This window comes from Pteronotus mesoamericanus, unplaced genomic scaffold (genome assembly GCF_021234165.1).
Source record: "Pteronotus mesoamericanus isolate MK-2021 breed Mesoamerican mustached bat unplaced genomic scaffold, CSHL_Meso_final scaffold_174, whole genome shotgun sequence".
NCBI lineage: Eukaryota > Metazoa > Chordata > Mammalia > Chiroptera > Mormoopidae > Pteronotus > Pteronotus mesoamericanus.
The window spans coordinates 8,970,942-8,989,818 of NW_026555309.1; the positions used below are offsets into that span (position 1 = coordinate 8,970,942).

General features: G+C 39.2%; 1 protein-coding gene across 1 annotated transcript in view; it reads right to left on the reverse strand.

Moving 5' to 3' along the window:
- Positions 1–9,999, reverse strand: part of CPA6 (carboxypeptidase A6) — a 236,602-nt gene extending 226,603 nt beyond the window's left edge. The window contains exon 1 of the mRNA XM_054590232.1: positions 9,884–9,999. Coding sequence (XP_054446207.1) covers positions 9,884–9,999 — 116 coding nt within the window. The remainder of the gene's footprint in view (positions 1–9,883) is intronic.
- Positions 10,000–18,877: the final 8,878 nt, after the last annotated feature.

Below are 18,877 nucleotides of genomic sequence, written 5' to 3' on the forward strand. Positions count from 1 at the left end.
TAGTCCTCATTGGTACTCCTGGCACTTGGACAGGAGGATGGGAGGACTGGAAAGACGGAGAAGGCGGCGGTATCTCCAGTTCTCAGGTAACTGACAGGAGAGGGGAGGAGGGAAGCACATTCATTTGACTAAGAAGACACTTAAGCATTTTCATAGATCTTTTACTTAATTCCCTAGGAAGATAGAAGGTAATGGAAAGGTAATCAATTTTATAACAGGATGTGTCTACATGAGAGCCTTTCCAGCTAACATTAGACATTAATTTACTGAATATAATACCTTATATTATATTCCAATTTACAAAGTAGCTCATCATTTCAGTCAATGATAGAGCAATGCAAATCAGTGGCAGCCTTTCCCTTATCCTCTTTCTTCCATTGCTGTTTCATTTGTGTCCTCTTTCATTTCATTTTGAGCTCTAGAAATTGCTCTAACACAAATCTTCAGAGTTAAGTGTGTATCCTTTCTGCCTTCAATTCCAACTTGGCTTCTCTATCAGTCATGGTCCCAGAAGAAACAGAATTCTGCTCAGACGATGCAACTAAAGAGATTTTAATGAAGGAGCTATTTGCAGAGATGTGGGCAAAGGGAACAGACAAGGGATGCTGAAGCTCCCAGAGATTAGGGATTCCTGGGTCTGAAGGGACAAATGGAGGAAAGAAATGATCTCCCAGAGGGCAGGGAGAGCTGGTCATTGGCAGCTTGTCCAGCAGGAGCTGTTATTGTGGAGGCTAAGTTATCACCAGAGCTGTCACTGAAAATAGGTGGGGGGGATGGAGGGTAAAGACCCTTGCCTTTCTCTCCTCCTGCCCTTTATTCAGGAAGAGAACCAGACATAGGCCACAGAGGCACCTCTCACAGCCACAGGGGAAAACAGAGAATGGATGGGGGATTCCTAACATCAACCTTTCTTGACTTGCTTTTTGGCTTCCTAAGGGCTTATTTAAAGAGATATCCTCCTCCTTCTGTGGAACTGTACTAGATTGAATGATGAGAGTCCACAGCAGCATGTTCCAGGTAACACATAACATGAGGAAACACGGAATGATCCTCTAAAAAATCATGGAGCTGTGTTCATGGTTCCATTATAGACTCATTTCTACCATCAGCTGGACCTTCAGAAATGTTCGGTGATCTCTCTGAAGGTCCAAGCCATTTCCTTCAGGAATGTTTTAAAACTAAATCATTTCTCCTTTTATCAGGTCCCCTATTCACTGTCTCCTCATGGGACCAGGACCTCTGGTCCTACCTAACAGAGAAAAGAGAGGCCAGCTAGCTCTCTGTCTCTCCAGAGACCTAGCTTCCTCACTTCACCCCTCTTTTCTCTTTAAGTACAGTCTCTCCCTCTCTTCTTAGCCTTACCACTTCCCAAATATAGGAAAGACATCGTCAGATTTTAAGAAGTGAAAGCTAAATAACAAAACCCTTCATCAATTCATTATTGACTCTCCACTGACATGACTGCCCTCCCTCCCTGAAAAAGTTTCTTGAATTGAATTTACTATCTAAACTCCCTGCTAATTTCCTTACAGCTCAGTCATTCCTCAACTTAGTTCAGGTTTTTATTCACCACACCAACAAAAGCACCTTTGACAATAATGCAAAGGATTTCTTAATGGCCAAACCAAGGATACTTCTTTGCAGTACTTGATGTGACTAGCGCCTTCCTTATTGGATATCTTATTTTCCAGGGTTTCTGACAATTCCTTGGTGTCTTATTTTTTTCTAGGCCTTTATACTAGTTTCATCTCTGGCTTTTCCTCTCTGCTGTATTTAGTTTGGGGCTCCCTCTTCTTTTCATATAGTGAGTGCTTCCTGGGTGCTCCATCTTACACTCAAGGTTTCAAGAAGTTTTGTTTACACATCAGTTACTGGAACCTATTTCACAGTCAAGATCTCTCTCTCTCTTGAAGCTCCGACCCATCTATCCAATTTGTAGGCACCTGAAACTATAGATATTCAAAAAAGTACTTAACTTCTCTGTGAAGAGCTCAGGCTAGTTACTCAGTTCTAAGAATCACGTCACACAATGTCCTCTTTCCCCTTTGATTACCTAATTGTAAAAATCTACAATTAGGTAAATATTATAATTAGCTAAATAGTTCTTTATGGCTCCCTCCTTTCCCTTCAATTGTCACTGCAATAAGCCAGGCTCTAATGCAGATTACCATAGTCACCAAAATATGCCGGTCTTCTTGTGTCAAATCTTCAGTCCTCAAATCTTTCCTTTTCAATAATGGCAAATGGAACATTCTTTAAAATAAAAACTAATTATCTAAATTCCCTTTTTAAAATTCATCATTAGCACTCTGTCGCCTTTGGGAGAAGCCCGAACTCCATAGGACATAGGCAAGAAGACTTACCTCACTTTTCCTTATGGCCGTCAAGAGAAATACCCCCTATTTTAGCCATATTTAATTGCTCCTGTTTTCTAGACTTCACCAAGCTCTCTCATCCATAGTTCTTTGTACATGCAATATATTGCCTGTGTGTGGAAAGACTTAATCTAAATTCTACTTTTTTTTTTTAAATGACAGAGATCAGGGCTATGTCTTTTGAGTATGAATTACTTAAAAGAAAAATGTAAAATACTTTGGCTATGTAAGAATATTCTCAAATTCCTGTTTGTCTTTTAGGACTCATCTCACACCCAAAAAGCTTTCTTTGACCTTCCCTCCACCCTTCCAACTGGATTAAGTGACCCTATCTTGCACTCACCCAGCAGAAAAGGTTTTCTCTGTGGCCACAATGATCCCAGAGTTGGAATTGTTTGTTTACTTGCCCATGTTACTCATTACGACTGTGTATACAGACTGCTCCTTTATCTCTGTAGTCCCAGACTCACAGAGGGCCAGATCTGCTACAAATATTTATAGAAATGAAATTAAATCTTCTCTCATTAAACACTTCTTAGCCTTGCCAAATCACTTAACTTCAACCCCAACAACTCTAGGGAATAGGAAAGAGTAAGATGATTTCTGGATTTACCAAAGACACTTTTGTCAACTGGAAAGAATGCAGTGCACTCAGCTGACCTGGTTTTTAGTCCTAACTCTACCTCCAGCTTTACCTTTTCAGAGTTCTTCCTCCTCATGTATTAAATAAAGGGACTGGGCTCTAGTTTTTCTTTTTGTCTCCTCCAAATCTGACACTTTATGACTTAAAGAGACCATTTACAGAATAAAAGTACACACTTTGAAATGCTAAATTTAATAGCCTATTTGGATGGATTGTTTCTTCAGAGGAGCCAAATGGAGGGGAGAAGTGGTTGGTAATCATTAAACATCAGAGAGACCACTGAGAGAGAGATTGCTAGTGATTCCCCAGAATGTCCTCCCAGATCTGGTTCCCTGGCTGGTCCATTATTTCATAGCCTCCCTTGTAGCTAAAGCCATCTAACTGATTCTGGCCAGTAGCAAGTGATGTTTGAACCTCTCAATTAAAGGAAAGGAGAGTGACCATTCTTTCCCTCCTGAGCCACACTTGGGAGTTGAGTGTGGAGGATGTCAGAGGTTGAGGGCAGAGGGAGCCTGGTTCCCTGGCACTATCCACTATACCTGCTCTGTATTTTTACATGAGAGAGAAATAAATTTATTTTTTAAGCTACTGAGTTCTAGAGTTTCTGTTATAGCAAAAGAAAAAAAGAAAAAAAGAAAAAGAGAAACAAAATAACCCTAATGTATCTTTAATAATGTATTAAAACATTTTTTAAATTTTAATGTCTATTTTCAAAGTTCAGAGATAAAAAGAACAAAGAGTAATTTTGTTGAAGAGTACCAGTTATTAGAAGTTTGCTCAACCTTTAATAAAATAATCTTTAAGGAAATTTACTATACTTCCTAGAATTAGATCCTAAAGCTTTATATTCTGTATTCCACTTTATCATAAAGAAACTAAGGCCCACATGCAGATGGGGAAGCCATTTGTTGGGTAAAGCAAATTCTAATCCTATAAACCAGTGACCTACTGATTGATTATCATGAAGACTCTAAAACAAGTCTCCAAAAGAGTTTTATTTTCTGTTCAGCAATCCCATTTACAAAGACAGAAAAACATGTAATGCTTTTGTAGCTTATGCAATGTGAGCTGTGAAGTTATGAAACATTAACATCCTTCATTGTTCTTCAAGGATGGAAATCATATGCTAATGGTATTACCCAGAAAGTATCCTGGCGCCATAAAACCAAGGCTCCATTATCAGACTGGGCTCCAAGGAGAATGTGGCCCAGAAGCACTTGAAACCCCCACTCCTTCCGCTAGCTCAGTGGCAGAGGGAGTGCTGATCTCCTGGGAGCGCAGTCTGCGGTGACTTCAGGTCAGAGGAGGAGAGGGCTGCAGCATTGCAGGCAAAGCAGGAAGCCCCGGCTCAGAACACACCACAGGGAAGAAAGCTTTTGCATAATCGGCTGGTAAACAATCAGTAAGCAGGGGTTGCACTTGGAGCTAGTGCATAAAGAAAACTAAAAATATTCTACCATTACTAAGGGCCAAGAGCTAATTGGAACCTCCAGAAAGCACGGGAGAACGATTCCATTAACTATACACCAACTAGTGGGAGAAAGGTTCAGTGGCAACCTGAGAACCCCTCACACATCTTTTGTAGTCCCTAATGCCCCAAATCTGTATCTTACACATTTCAACCGTTTTCATAACTGGAATGGCTCCACTGTGCTTTAGGTCCTTATTATGAAGGAGGCCTGCCTGCTTGACTTGTCAAAGAGAAGCATGGCTGAAGCTGTGTCCCTGATCTGACTACCCAGGGCTTTCAGGGCTGAGGAAGAGGGAATTCGAGGCAGGAGAATCAGACAGTCTGATTATAGAGGCCTTGAAAGCCAGGCTGAGGATTCTGTTTTTGATGGAGTTGGCAATAGGGAACCAAGTGGATCTTTAGCTTGGAGTAATAAAACAAGTCTTATTTTAGTAAGATCAGCAGAATGGGAAAGGAACCAGAAATAAATTTGCTCCTTAGGAATGAAATAAGACGGGTAGTTGAATACTTGAAATAAAGCTCATCAGAGCAACAGAGACAGTAAAAAATACAAAGCTTGAACCCACAATTTGCCATCCAAATCAGGACCCCTTTCAGACTGAAAGGGCTCACTACCAATTACTACACCAGGACAGCAGGTGCAAGCTTGGGCAAATGACAATTTATAGCTATCCTACCTGAAAAGAGCTTTAACTATCAATATAGAAGATAGTTCCCAGATTCATACAACAAGCCCTAGGTTTCTAAAAGTTAGAGCATTAAAAGGAAGTCACCATCAAATGATAACAGAATGCAGTGTGCAGATGCTGTTTTATTGAATTGTACACTTGAAATCCAGTATGGTTTTGTGAACCAATGTCACTCCAATAAAATTTTAAAACCGTCTAAATAAACACTGGTACCTAGCCTAGTGTCTGGCACTTAGTTGCATTCAATATACATTTACTAAACTGATAAAGGGGTGTGTGTGTGTGTGTGTGTGTGTGTGTGTGTAATGAAAAGCTGTTTTTGAGAGACTGAGGGTCTAGCTAGGCAGGTAACATGGAAACACATCTGGTTCCATGAAGTTGACTTTGACCTACTGTTACTGCATTTCTCACAGTCCTCTTCTTTTCCACATGTCACATCCCAATTTGGGGTCTCTTTGCCTACAGGATTTTGAGAACCAAAGTGTTTTTTAAAAAAATCTTATTTCCTTCATGTCTAATTTCTGAGTATTTATATCCCATTTCCATGGATAACAAGGTAACTTGACAAATAACTGGGGTGTGTGCGGGATAGTGGCAGGTGAGAGCCAGGGATGGGCACGTGGCTACAGCATGGATGCTGCCCAGTCAGAGCGGACCAGCTGGCCAGTGGCTGGAGCCGGCCTGAGCCCACCCGTGGTTATGGGAAAAAGGCTGAGCCATGGGGGCTGCTCCCTTGAAAAGGGGAAGAAAATGATCTGAGACATGAAGGGGTCTTCATGAATGCAGGGCTGGGTGAGGAAGGAGACAGGAAGCCTCTCAGGCAGACCCATTACCAGTGGGTTCAAGTCCCCAGAAGCAGCCCAGATGGCAGGAAGTCAGGTCTCCCTCCACGTCTAGCTGAGATAGAGCAGGGCTGGGTGACTACAATAGGCGAGGCCCTTGAAGGGATTTCTACCTCTCCCTCTTGGTTCAAGGAGCTCTCTTGTTAATCCCATGGTAGTCTGCCATCCATACAGCACTTAACATGTTGTATACTAAAGTCAGGTGTGCAGCTATTTTCTGTATGCTCTCAGAGGACATTGGCTCTGTTGGTCAACGTTCTTGGCACAGAGCAGGCGTTTGAAAAATACCTGTTGAATGAAGGAAGGCACACACCTACAGCCACTTTCTGTGCTCCTTTTTGTGTGTGACAATCTTAAGTTCTTTCGTTTTCTGTTTTCCATCCCGTGTGGTCTCTACCTGTTTTTCTAATGGTTTACCATCAGCGGCTCATCAGAACCCTAGAGAAGGTGACCAAGATTAAGCTTCCAATTTTATCTATATAATCTACTCCTTTACTGTATTATCCCAAAAGGATCAGTTTCCCAAGCAAGATCAAACATTCAGTTTTTTATTTTTATTTTTACTATTCTTTTCTATACCTGATTGGGAGGCAGAGTGAGAAGTACTAGTTTGTAGAGTCAAGTGGAACTGGGTTAGTTAGTGCTGAACTTGGGTTACCCGTCTGCACCTCATTTAGTTTATTTGTAAAATGGGTGTACTAAAAACTACAGAAGGTTGTTGATAAAATTAACAGTTTTATACATGTTTATATCAAGTATTAATAAGGATTAATTATTCTAACACCTGTGAAGTACTTAGTAAGTGCCAAGAACCATGCACTACCTGTGCTAATGCATTTAATTCTCACAAGAACTTGGTAAAGAAGCTTCTAATATTATCGGCATTGCCCCAGAGGCTCAGAGAGGTTAAGGAACTTGCCCAACATAAGCAGAGCTAGGAAATGTGAGAAAGCAGAAATTGGAACCCAGGCAGTTGAACTTCAGGACTTATACACTTTGTCATATTAGCCCGCATGAAGAAGGCACTGAATAAGTAGTTCTTGAAAAACCATAGCCATTGTGATTCCATAGTATGGGCAAAATGTATTGCTTTGTTGTCTTAGATAGCTTTTTTACTATCACTAAAAAATAAAATAAATAATAATCTACCCTAATGTCATGTGATTTGGAAGATCCTTACGTTTTTGCTCTCAATATCATGGTATAATAAATAACTAAGTCTGCTTCCAGAAATGTGAGGACATGAGAGAAAAGGAGAAAATAATGATGTTTGCCTGTGTCCACTCACTGACTGACATTTGTTTATCTGGGAAGTGTTTGACTTGCATATGTAACCCTTAAAGCCCTCTGACAGTAGAGTATCAATAAATATTATGTGAAGTTGTTTTCCGCATTTAGCTTATTTTTTCCTATGTGTTTTACGCTTGATCTTAGCCTAAAGCCTGAGAAGCCATTAAATGTGTGATTTCATATGGTCAGATTGTTCTTGTAGTTTCTCTGCAATTTCTTTCCTTGAGACACTTAAATTTGGCATTTACTAAGTATCTATTATAAAATTGGATTTATACTATTGTTACTAATGTATGTAGAAAAAAGACTGAGCTGATAGCCGTTCTAAGGGCACATGCTAGTCTGCCCTCAGTGTTCTATTTCTTATTCATGTGCAGAGTCCTGCAAATGATAATCCCATATTATTAGATTCAATCAAGGCCTACAGAAATATTTGTATATAGGATGCAAGAAATAGGGCTGCTCCAGAATTATCAGCAACAAAACCAAAACAAATTAGGTAAGGGATAAAAATGATGTGATTTAGAATTATAACTTTGGATGGGCCACAAAAATAATGCAACAAAAATAGTGTTAAAAACTATTCCACTATGCCACTCCAACAGGTTCTTGTTCACGGAAGAGCTAGGCTTGCAGAAAATAGTTCCTGAGTAAATAAAGCAAAATACTCTTAAATTGACAGAGCATTTGTCTTTGGTGATGAGAGAATAACAGGTAAGTATTGCAAGTAAGTAAAATCCCTCACTTCGGATGATGTGTGTGCTTTGAAACATTTCTGGTTTGAAGAAAGCTCTAGGCTTCTACTGTGATGGACAGGTAAGCCTGTTTTCTTCCCTTTCTCAATGTGCATCGTTTTCTTCCAACTTTCAGACGTCTGGTAATTTATACATTTGGGACTACGTTATTATGTAGCAGCTGAAGAGAAAATAGCAATTATTACTTTCATTGCAGAATAGAAAAGGTAGTGCAGCTTCCTCCAGAGAGTTTCAGTTGCTGCAAATTCTAGAAGAAAGCATGCCAGCATTGGCCTCCTATCCTTGAAAAATGCATACACCTGCTTAGCTGAAGCAGGCCTAGTAACTTGTCACTGAGGAGGGCCACACGCTGAAATAATCATGGAGAGGGTCGCAGCTGAGCAGAGGAGTGAGGTCCTGTGTCACAGGGCGTATCTAAGTCTGTGATATGTTTATCACATGGCCTGAGTCAGCTAGGACAGCCAGAGTGATTCCCCCACAGCCTTCGCCTGCACCAGCAGTCATTAAGCACAGGCTTCTTTACCCAGATCTCCAAGGGTGGTGACAAATGACAGGATGTAAAGCCTGGACCGTGTGTGTCTCGGAGACCAAAAAGCAGCCCTCGGATGTTAACTCATTTCTGTTTCTCGTGGGAACACTGAGGTTGAAAAATACGGGATTGCATTACCATCTATTGGCCCCATCTTAACCAACATCCCCATCCCCAGCCTGCAGCCCCTAAAACTAGGACAGGTTTTGAAAATTTCCTCTGTGAGCACTGTGTTCAGGGGAACTCTGAATTCGGAGCCCAGATTCTTCAGGAGAAGGTAAACACAATTATCTTTTTCAGGGTCACACTTATAAATTCTTCCTTATACTATTCCTAGAAAGAACAATTTTGCTTTAAGACCCTGGGCACTCCCTGGTCATAATCCAGATCTCCATGAAAGCTTTCCACGACTGGTAATTACTGAGTGATAGTAGGCTATTTAAAAAAGATTTAAGACACTGGTTGTCCTCCTCTGCAGAAAGGAATTGGATTAGAGCAGTTAAGTTTTTTGCAGCTTTAAAATTCAGGAATGCCATAATTTCCAGATTCAAAGAATGACCCCCTGCAAATTTGAGCAAAGCACATATTGTATACATATATTCCACAGCAAGCCTTTGGGATAATAGGATGTGCATAGTCACACACTGCTCTATGCGCCCTGTGTCCCCTTATGGGAGGCATTTAAACACAAAGCACGCTAACCTACAGAGGGGAAGAAATGAATCGTTTACCCCCCTCCCTATGTTTCTCCCTTCAGAAGAACACCCATGATTTTTTAGCTGGTTACTTTCATTCTGCCTATTTTGAGGACTCGTTTGCATCATTCCTATTTGGAAATCTTTCTAATAACCATGCTGTGGGCTAACAAGCACTATAAAAAAAACTTTACATAGCTCTTAAATTAATCACTGGTGAATTGTAATCCACTGCTCCTGCATACAATGCTAAAGGAGAAGCTTTAGTTCCCGGTCATAATTCATGTGGTACAGCAGCATCCTTCCCGCCCAGCATCCACCAAGGCAAATACTGCAAATATTGGCCATAGCTACTGCAAAGAGAATCCCATTCAACACGGGTCAGAAGGGGAAGTTGGCACACTATCAAAAGTATGGAAAGCTAGACTTGCACTCACTGCATTCTCTCAGTGAGCTCCACCAGCAAGCTGGGAGCACACGTATACTTTATATTAGGTGACCAGGAGCGTGCACAGATTCACACAGACCACTATACGCAAACAACCCCCTCACCCAACTAAAAGTTGTGCAGGGCATAAAAGTTGCTGCACTTACCCAGCGTAGCGGTTGCTGTAAAGGTGGCTGTGTCCTGGTTGCAGAATCTTCAAAAAGAGCAAGCAAAGAGGCAGAGAAGCAGCTGCCTGGCTCCTGGGTTTCCCGAGGAACTTCATAGTGTTACAGTGAAAGGAGCTGAAAGTTAGTTCCAACAGCCAGTCACCCGAGGCTGGAGGTGGCTCACAGCACCCCCTCCATATGCTCAAGGTCTCTGGGAGGGGGTGGGAAAGAAGGGTTGGGAGTGAACAAAATGTGACACTTCTTTCCAGCCACAGGATAAAAAAAAAAAAAAAAAAAAAAAAAGTTTAAGCAGCTGAGGAAGGAAAGTTGCTCTTAAGACTTGGTCTTGGGACTAGAAGCAGCAGCATACACAGCCCAGCCCAGCCCAGCCCAGCCGCTGAGCAGGATCCTTACCCAGGCTCTCCTGGAAGGGGCTGGGCCTCCCCTGAGCTGACTCACTGCAGGGGGTTGCTGGGTGCTGCTCTCTCTGGGTAAATCCTCTCTGGTTTTTTATTTTTTGTTGTTGTTTTTGATTTTTGTTTTCCAACTTTAGGCTCCTAATTTTTTTGGCCAACCTTTCTCCTTCTATTCCCTTTGACAGCAGAGACCCTATCCTAATTGTAAACAATTTGAGGATGAGCTAAACATGCAGGCATAGGACATTCCAGGCTTAAGGTTTTGATCTGTGACAACAAATTTCTGCGTGAATTCCACTCCTGCATTGATGCAGGAGTAAGGTGGGGGTACCTGGACAGGAACAGCCAGCTTTGGTCCCCACGCTTATCTGTGCCGCGAAGGGGGAGCTGCTTTCCTGTGATTCCCGGTAGTCATTCCACAGCATCAGCACCCAGACCTGCGGCTATTTCTGAGGCTCTCTGGGGGAACAGGAGGCCTCCAAGTGCTTGCCCACCTTCTCTGCACATTTGGAATCACTTAGGGAGCCAGACTATTTAAATCAGAATTCCTGAGAGTGGGATCATTAATTTAAAAAGCTCCTCAGGTGTTCCAATGTTCAGCCGCCATGCTGGTCTTGAGTGGGCTTCTTAACCTTTAACATGCATGCAAATCACCTGGAGCTTGTTATACTGTGGCTTCTGATACAGTAGGTTGGGGCTGGGGCCTGAGATTCTGCATTTCTAACAAGTTCTCAGGTGCTGCTCATGCTGCTGGTCCTTCGGCCAGAACTAGAGTAGCAATGCTTTACTTTATAATGAGGTCTAATTTTTCTTCTCTTTCTCAAAACTATAGGTGCAGGGGACCTTGAAGCAAACTATTTCCTTTTCGTTTTTCTAATGTTGGTAATGAAGATTTTTTCATCCATTTGCTTCCACCCAAATATACCAGAACACCGATTCGGGGGCATCAGCTTTGCTCTAGTAAATAAGAACAGTGTTATCTAGGCTGCCTCCTGTTATCCGACGTCAAATCCTGGTCATATTATGGAAGAGAGGGTGAGCCAGCATCTCTATCACACTCACGTGCTTTCCAAATTTCATGAAGAGTTGTGGCCAAGAACTCCTATACCCTCCAATATTACAGGCAGAGCATCCATTAGAAGAGGAGCATCAAATCTCTCCCCATGTTCTCTATCTGGGGAGTTGAATCAAACTCATAGGAGGCTGGTCCTTAAGAGAGCTGAAATGATTGTCATTTGAAATGATTCTCTAAAGTTGTCTTCATCTACCCCTGGATTAGTTTAACTAATCTCTTTCTGAGTTCCTCTCACTAATACTTGCTATGCACGCACAGCACATGGAGTTTAAGTGTTGGTCTGGTTTCCTCACAAGTCTGCCTTCTCCTTGAATGCAGAACTGAAGCCTTTTACCTTTGTATGCACTTCTTTCTATCTCCTAGAGGGACCGCTATGTTCAGTGAAGGATGAGAGATGATGTTTGTTGAGTGAATGATGAACCTGAGAAGGGATTCATTCAACAAATGTGTACTCTGTGGCTTCTGTATCCAGATAGAGGAAAGAACATCTGGGTGGCAGAGAGCTCTGCAGGTGCCTTTGAGCAGTGGAAGTTCCCAGGTCTCCTGCTTCTGTTTCTTGTTGGTTTATGGTGTTGTTTTCTTCTTCTTGACTTCACGGCCCAGCACTTTGGTCTCTGTAAACTGGTGAGGCTGCTCTGCAAGGCTCACAGCGAAGCTTCCTGAGGCCTTTTAGATGAGGCCAAGAAAGCCTATATAACAGCCAGTGAACTGTTGAAATAAGAGGTTACTGTGTAAATAAAACACTTCATCTCTTTGCATTTCATTATGTTAGAACAATGTATAAATCTGTCATATTATATCACAACATTAAACTAGGAATGTTCAGTCTCTGACTGGGGATCAGACTCATCCTCAAATCATTCTGAAGGCTTGGATCCAGTGAGCATGTTCAGTGAAAGCTTTCTAGATGCTGAGACCAAGGTAATAATTTCCTGTACCATCAAATGTGCAAGAGACCCTGTCGACATTCTATAACCATCCTAAAACTTCAGATCAAAGGGAGGTTCTCAAACAATAGGAGCAATTCCCTGCAATCTTCTGCTTTTCTAAGGACCAGGTTATCTGATCAAACTTCTCTCCGAGTAGATAAGCTCCCATAAAATGAGTGATAAATGGAGTCCATTTAGTAAGTGGGAGGCGAAGAGGACAGTTTTACAGATGAATTCAAAGATAAAAGTCTCATTTTTAAGGCACTGAGAGGGAGTGAATTATTAAACCAGTTAGAGATATGGAGATGGAAAAATGAGAATTTCTATTTATTGGCTATGCCTTTGTCATATTTTAGTGAAAGATTGAATGTTACTAAAAGAAATATTACCCTGCAGAGAAAAAAAAAAGGAAATGATGGTAAGGAAAGGAAAATAGCATCCTTGATTTGGGTCAATTTTGACTTGATTAGATAATGCCCTTCTAGATCTGAAATTCTATGGTGTTGGGGAAGATTTTGCAAAACTATTTCTTCAGTATATGAGTGAGAGCCATGTGGATTTAATTGGGTCAAGATATCTGGAGAAGATAAACAAGTGTGGCTATCGATCTCTATCCAGCTTTCCTATCCTCTATTCAGCCAAATCCTTCCATCCCCTCAGGACCCAGCTCACATCAGTTTCCTCCAGGAAAGTCTTCTAGCCCATTCTGTCCACAACGCTCACCTTCTGGAAAAGACAGCATTCATTCATGTACGCCCTTATGTTCTAGCATGTATTGACACTTAATCCCATATTACCATTTATTTTAGACTACTTGAGGGCAGCCACTCTATTGTGTGCATCTTCGTATTCCACCATGCCTGGGGGAGAGCTGGGCCCACTGTGGACATCCACTAACAGAGTCGTTGGGTTGCCTTTCAGCCAAATGCTCATAGGACCTTTCAGCTGTTTGGGAAGCCCTTATCTAGAATCCAGACCGCACCCTTGTCCTTGGCCAGGTCCCTCATAAAAAAGTTTTGCTCACTCAGGTGAAAGAGCAATCAGGGGAGAAAGTGTTATGACAAGCCTATTGTATTTTAGGCCCTTGTCATTATGTGACAAAGATGTGTCATAGAATATATAGAGCAAAACCAAAGTATGTTGTTGTAGGAAAGTAGGAATGAGGAATTGTGCTGCTGATTCTAGGCAGCAGAATAGACTTCCCCATCTTCTGTCTCTCTGCATTTTCTTCTTTCTCTTCCTCCCTCTCATTCTCTCTCCAGCTTTCCCTTCCTTCCCGATACATATCTCCAAGGTTCCAGTGAAGAAATAAAGTAGGAAAAACATAGTAGATAAAAATAAAGATTGCTATTTGAAATGACAGTGAAAGGATGTTTGTGCTGTACTATTTGTGACATTAAGCATTTTAATGAAAATTAAGAGAAATTTGAGATATAGGGAGCATGAGACAGAGATTAAGAAAGTTTAATTAGAATAAAGTCAAAAGAAATATTAAAGCAAATGATTGAAGAAGGACTACTCTCCTATCCATTTGCTTAAAGTAGCAAGAAATGATGAAAAGACAAAAGCAATGAGATGACAGAAAAGACTGAGATGTAAATAAAACTTTTACAAAAATGTAAGTAAAGGGGAAATTTTAGATATAGCAAGGATCAGAAGGATGGGTGATGGCTCCTGTCTTAAGAAAGAAAAACTTATGAGGAATGAGAGAAGTCAGACAGGTAGTAATGTTTTATCTTCAGACATATTGGAGACCCATAAAGGTTGAGGGAGAAGAATACTCCCCTTGTGCTGAAGGGCAGAGACAGGGAGAGAGAGAGAGAGAGAGAGAGAGTAAATAAAAACTAAAAGAGTTCTGTTCCAGTTGGACCTACTACATAAATCCAGTTGGATTTATCTAGTGATAAATAAGTGTACTTTGAATGTTCCTAAAATTCCAAGATAATAGGGAACTTGAACAATACTTTTAACATGCCGCAATTTCAAAATAAGTACTCTTACAGAAACTACCTCAGAAACATTTTCAGAATCCAAGTTCACATATATAAAGTAAACATTTGGCAACTAAGACTAGTTGACTGATGTTGATAAAATAAAAAACAGATATTTTCTCTGATTTATCAATGATAGGTATATATAAAAGCACATTTTTAAAAATTCTATTTTGGGATTTTTTTTATAAACTTATACAGCTGTACTAGTTGGTTATGAAAAATGTGAATTGTGTACAACTAAATTGAATTATGATCTAGACAAATACTTTATTTTAATAGGAATAATGTTTTACAGTATGTCAGCTTGAAGATAATTTCCAAGATCTTTAGAGAACTTAACAATAAAAAGGCAAATACCAAGTTGAAAAATGGGCAAAGGATCTGAATAGACATTTCTCCAAGGAAGATATATACATATCCAATGAGTACATAAAAAAAGATGCTCACCATCATTAATCATTAGGGAATTGCAAATCAAAACCACAACAAGATCCCACCTTACTCACACTAGGATGGTTATAATCAAAGACAGACAATAATGAGTATTGGCAAGAATGTAGTGAACCCTCAGGCATTGTTGGTACAAATGTAAAATAATGCAACTGCTGTGGAAAAGTTTTGTAGCGCTTATAAATTAAATACAGAGTTACCATATGATCCAGAAATTCCACTCCTGGGTTCTGCTCAAGAATATTCAATCATATTTTTATACCAAAACTTCTACACTAACATTCATAGCAGCATTACTCATAATAGCTAAAAAGTAGAAACAAACCAAATGTCCACCAACTGATGAATGAACAAAATATGATATATACCTATAATGGAACATTATTTGTCCATAAAAAGGAAGGAAATAATGATATTTGCTACAGCATGGATGAATCTTAAAAACATTATGGTAAGTAAAAGGCGCCAGACATAAAAGTCCATATGTGTGATTATGTTTATATGAAATGTCCAGAATAGGTAAAACATATAGACATAAAGCATATCATCAGTTACCGAGAATGGGGACAGGGGATAATGGGGAGTGAATACTAAAGGGTTTTCTTTTGGAGGTGATGAAACTGTTCTGGAAATGGGTAATGGTGATAATTACACAATTTTGTGACTATACTAAAAACCACTGAAATGCATGTTAACATGATGCATTTTATGGTATTTGAATTATACATCAATTTGCAAAAGATCTTTAGGGAACTTGAAGCCTTAGGCTGATTAAATTAATTAATGGTTAGTCAATAGATACCTCAATTATTTCTAAGTAAGATAGAACATGGCACATTGATTACTAAGTATAATTTAGGTTTCTATGATTTTGCTTTTAATATGCACAGATAGGTATATCTTTGGTTACTTCTGCCACTTTCAGATGGAATATAGGCTGTAGCAAGTATGTGTCTGTAGAAAGTTGTGTTATATGTTTATATGAGTTCTATCTGTTAGCTAAAACGCTGATTTGTGACAGTTCTCCATTATCCACCTCCAAATTTTCTCTGTGTAATACAAGTTAGTTACTTTGGTTAAAAGTTTTAATTAAGATTGGAGGTTAAAACTATAGTAAGAGCAATAATGACAAATAAAATACAATTACATATATACTTTTATTTTTCAAGGAAAAGAGTAGATTTTTCCTAAAGCAGTACTTTCCTGTTTCTTGTTTTGTTTTGTTTTGTGCTTTGTTTTGTTTTTGTTTTTGTTTTTGTTATTGCTGTTTAGGTCCATTTATACTTGTAAAACTTATTGAGGACTCCAAGGAGTTTGTTTATGTGGGTTATAGCTACTGATATAAAATGTATTGGAATTAAAACTGAGAATTAAAAAAATATTTATTGCTTCATTTGAAGATAGTAGTGATGGACGCCTTGTATGCTAATAACATCATTTATGAAATTAGTTTTCCTGGTCTTGCGAGATTTACCCTGAAGTACCCGTATGTTCCAGAAAATTAAAATGCACAATGAAAGACAAAGCTGGGAAAGCACATTTTATTTGCCTTGGTTTATAATACCTGAGTCTGAAAAGCTATGGCATGTGGTAATAGCTTAGCAAAGTTTGCTCAATGTGATGGGATTGCTTCCTTGGTTTGCTGTTCATTGTTTTTGCTTAAAATATGAAGGATTAATCTTTATGTGTCATTAGCCTACGTAGCAAAGATTGTGCTTTATATAATTTGTTACATACTGGATTATTTAAGAAAACAACAACAAAAAAAAAACCAGAGAAAAACAAAGAATCCTTACTTCTGAAAGAACTAACATTTTACAATTATGTTACCTTTTATATTTATTTTTTAAATTTTTTGTCACTTCAATTAAATAGGGAACAAGTATTGTTTCTGAGGCATCCACAGTTTTATCTAAATGAAGAGTCTAAATCTACTCTGATAATATTTTTTATTTTTGTCTCCCCAAATCAAACCTCAATATAGAAAAAAATGAAACTTTTAGGATATTTTTTTGTACCTAAAACTGCATTTGTGATTTCCCACAAGGCCCCTGTGAAATTACAAAGACTTATACTTTTACCTTGTAAAGTGCTAGAAATAATTAGGTTTTAAAAAATATCAATATTCCTATTGATGTGTTGCCTGAGAAGAGTTGCCAAATCAAAAACAGATGCTTATCTTTCTTTAGGTAAAAATATTTATAAGTAAAATATTATTAATATAAGTATTTCAGAAATTGCATTCTGTATGGGAAGTTCCTAGGGACGTTCCAACACCTCTGCTATCCATCACATGTTTCTAATTATTAGAATCTTGATGCTGTTTTGCCTGATAATGTTAGGCATCCACACTAAAATATTATTAATTATAAATTTCAGTTATTATTTTAAAATGCTGTTGTTCACAATCTCGTTCTTCATTTGAATTTAATATCTTCTAGGCCAGTGGCTCTCAGTTGGGGATGTACATCAGATGCATGCATAAAATTTTGTAAAAATACAGATATCTAGATTGTGCTTCAGACTTACTAAATCCCTTTTTTTGACTAATGGGATATTCTTAGCATATGCTTTACATATTGTTAGTATATTATGTGTCCTATGTCTCAGAATTTTTAGTTATATATAAAATTTTTATAAGAAAATTATTTCCTTTGTAAAAGTGTGTTCATCTAATTTTATAAATCTGACGTAACATTCACTGACTTCCTGGAAAATAGGTTTAGTCATGGTTCTTACAGACATTTTACTGAAGTGTTTTGAATTGGCTTTATTGTCTTGTTTTTCAAGACATATATGCAACCAAATTTGCTTGTAGTTGCATCTTTGCTTGTAGTTTCTTTCTTTTTTTTAAAGATGTCTTTTATTTTCATTTTTTAATTTTATTTTTGAATCATTCTTGTTATGAACTCTCATCAGACCTTTCACATTTGAAAATTATTAGTAAGAAATGAACCACAACTATTTTAATTTCTGTCTTCTTCAGCTAGTTTTTCTCTTACTCTAGTGCTTTTTTTTGGCTTGTAGTTATGACAACTTGTAAGTCATCAACAATGGCAGAAAACAGTGAATCTGGTCCTCCTTCCTCCCTCACATCAGAAGAAGAGGAGTCTCCTCCCAGCTTCTGCCCTGCCCACCCCCATTGTCTGATTCTATGCATTCCCTTTTCCTATCCCACCCAAAGTTTTCCAGGTGAACTGGCCTTCTTATTCATTTTTCCTTTGTTCAAGGGACTCTCTTTGCCTCTTTCTTTTCCTTCTTATCTCTCCTTTTCCCAATCATTAGTTCTCTATTATTTGATCTATCCCTTCTCTCTGATCAGGGATGCTCTTTTCTTCTAGGTGTCTCCTTTCCAATTGCCACCGAGGTTCCTGATCTTTGACCTCTCTCTACTGTCCTGTCCAGTGAGGGCCCTTCCACCTGATTTCCCTTCCTTGCTACTGCCTCCACATTTTCTTCAGTGTGAACTTAGTGCATCATAAGCAAACTCTTGTTTGTCTAGAATGCATTCCTAATTCCATTTGATCTGCTTGCTAGAACAGAAAACGTACTCACAAAAAGTTAGGAAACTGTTTCCGAATTGTGGACATGGGATTCCCGAATTGAAAATCAATCCAGTGCTCCCCTAAGTGAGTTAAGTGCTTTTCTGAATTAAGGGACAGCATCAAATGACCAACCAGAATTTCAACACCAAAGTTAACAGCTGGTATATAAAGACTCTCATACAGACTCTTGTTATCTGAGTTAGGCCTTCCTTTATTGAATTTTATTTGAAATGGACAACTTGGAATTAAATTCACAGCTGTGAGATTTCTAGAATGGAGAAAAAATAGTGTGGATAGAGTTACATCAGCTATAGAAGAAATCAAGCCTATCTGCGATCTTAATTCTCCCAGACTGAAGTGATAGCAGGAGCCATTTGCTGGGACAGCGCTGCTCAGATCATCGCTGGGGCTGAGGCGGGCTCTCCCCTGGCTTTTTTCATTCTGTGCGTTTTGGCCTTGCCCACTGTTTTAAGGTATAAGTTTCACTCTTGGAGACATTGCCTTTGCTTCTGTCCAGCAGTTGCTGAACAGAAATAAATACCTATCTAATTTTGATGCGAGGACCAAAATTTTTGGTGCACAAAA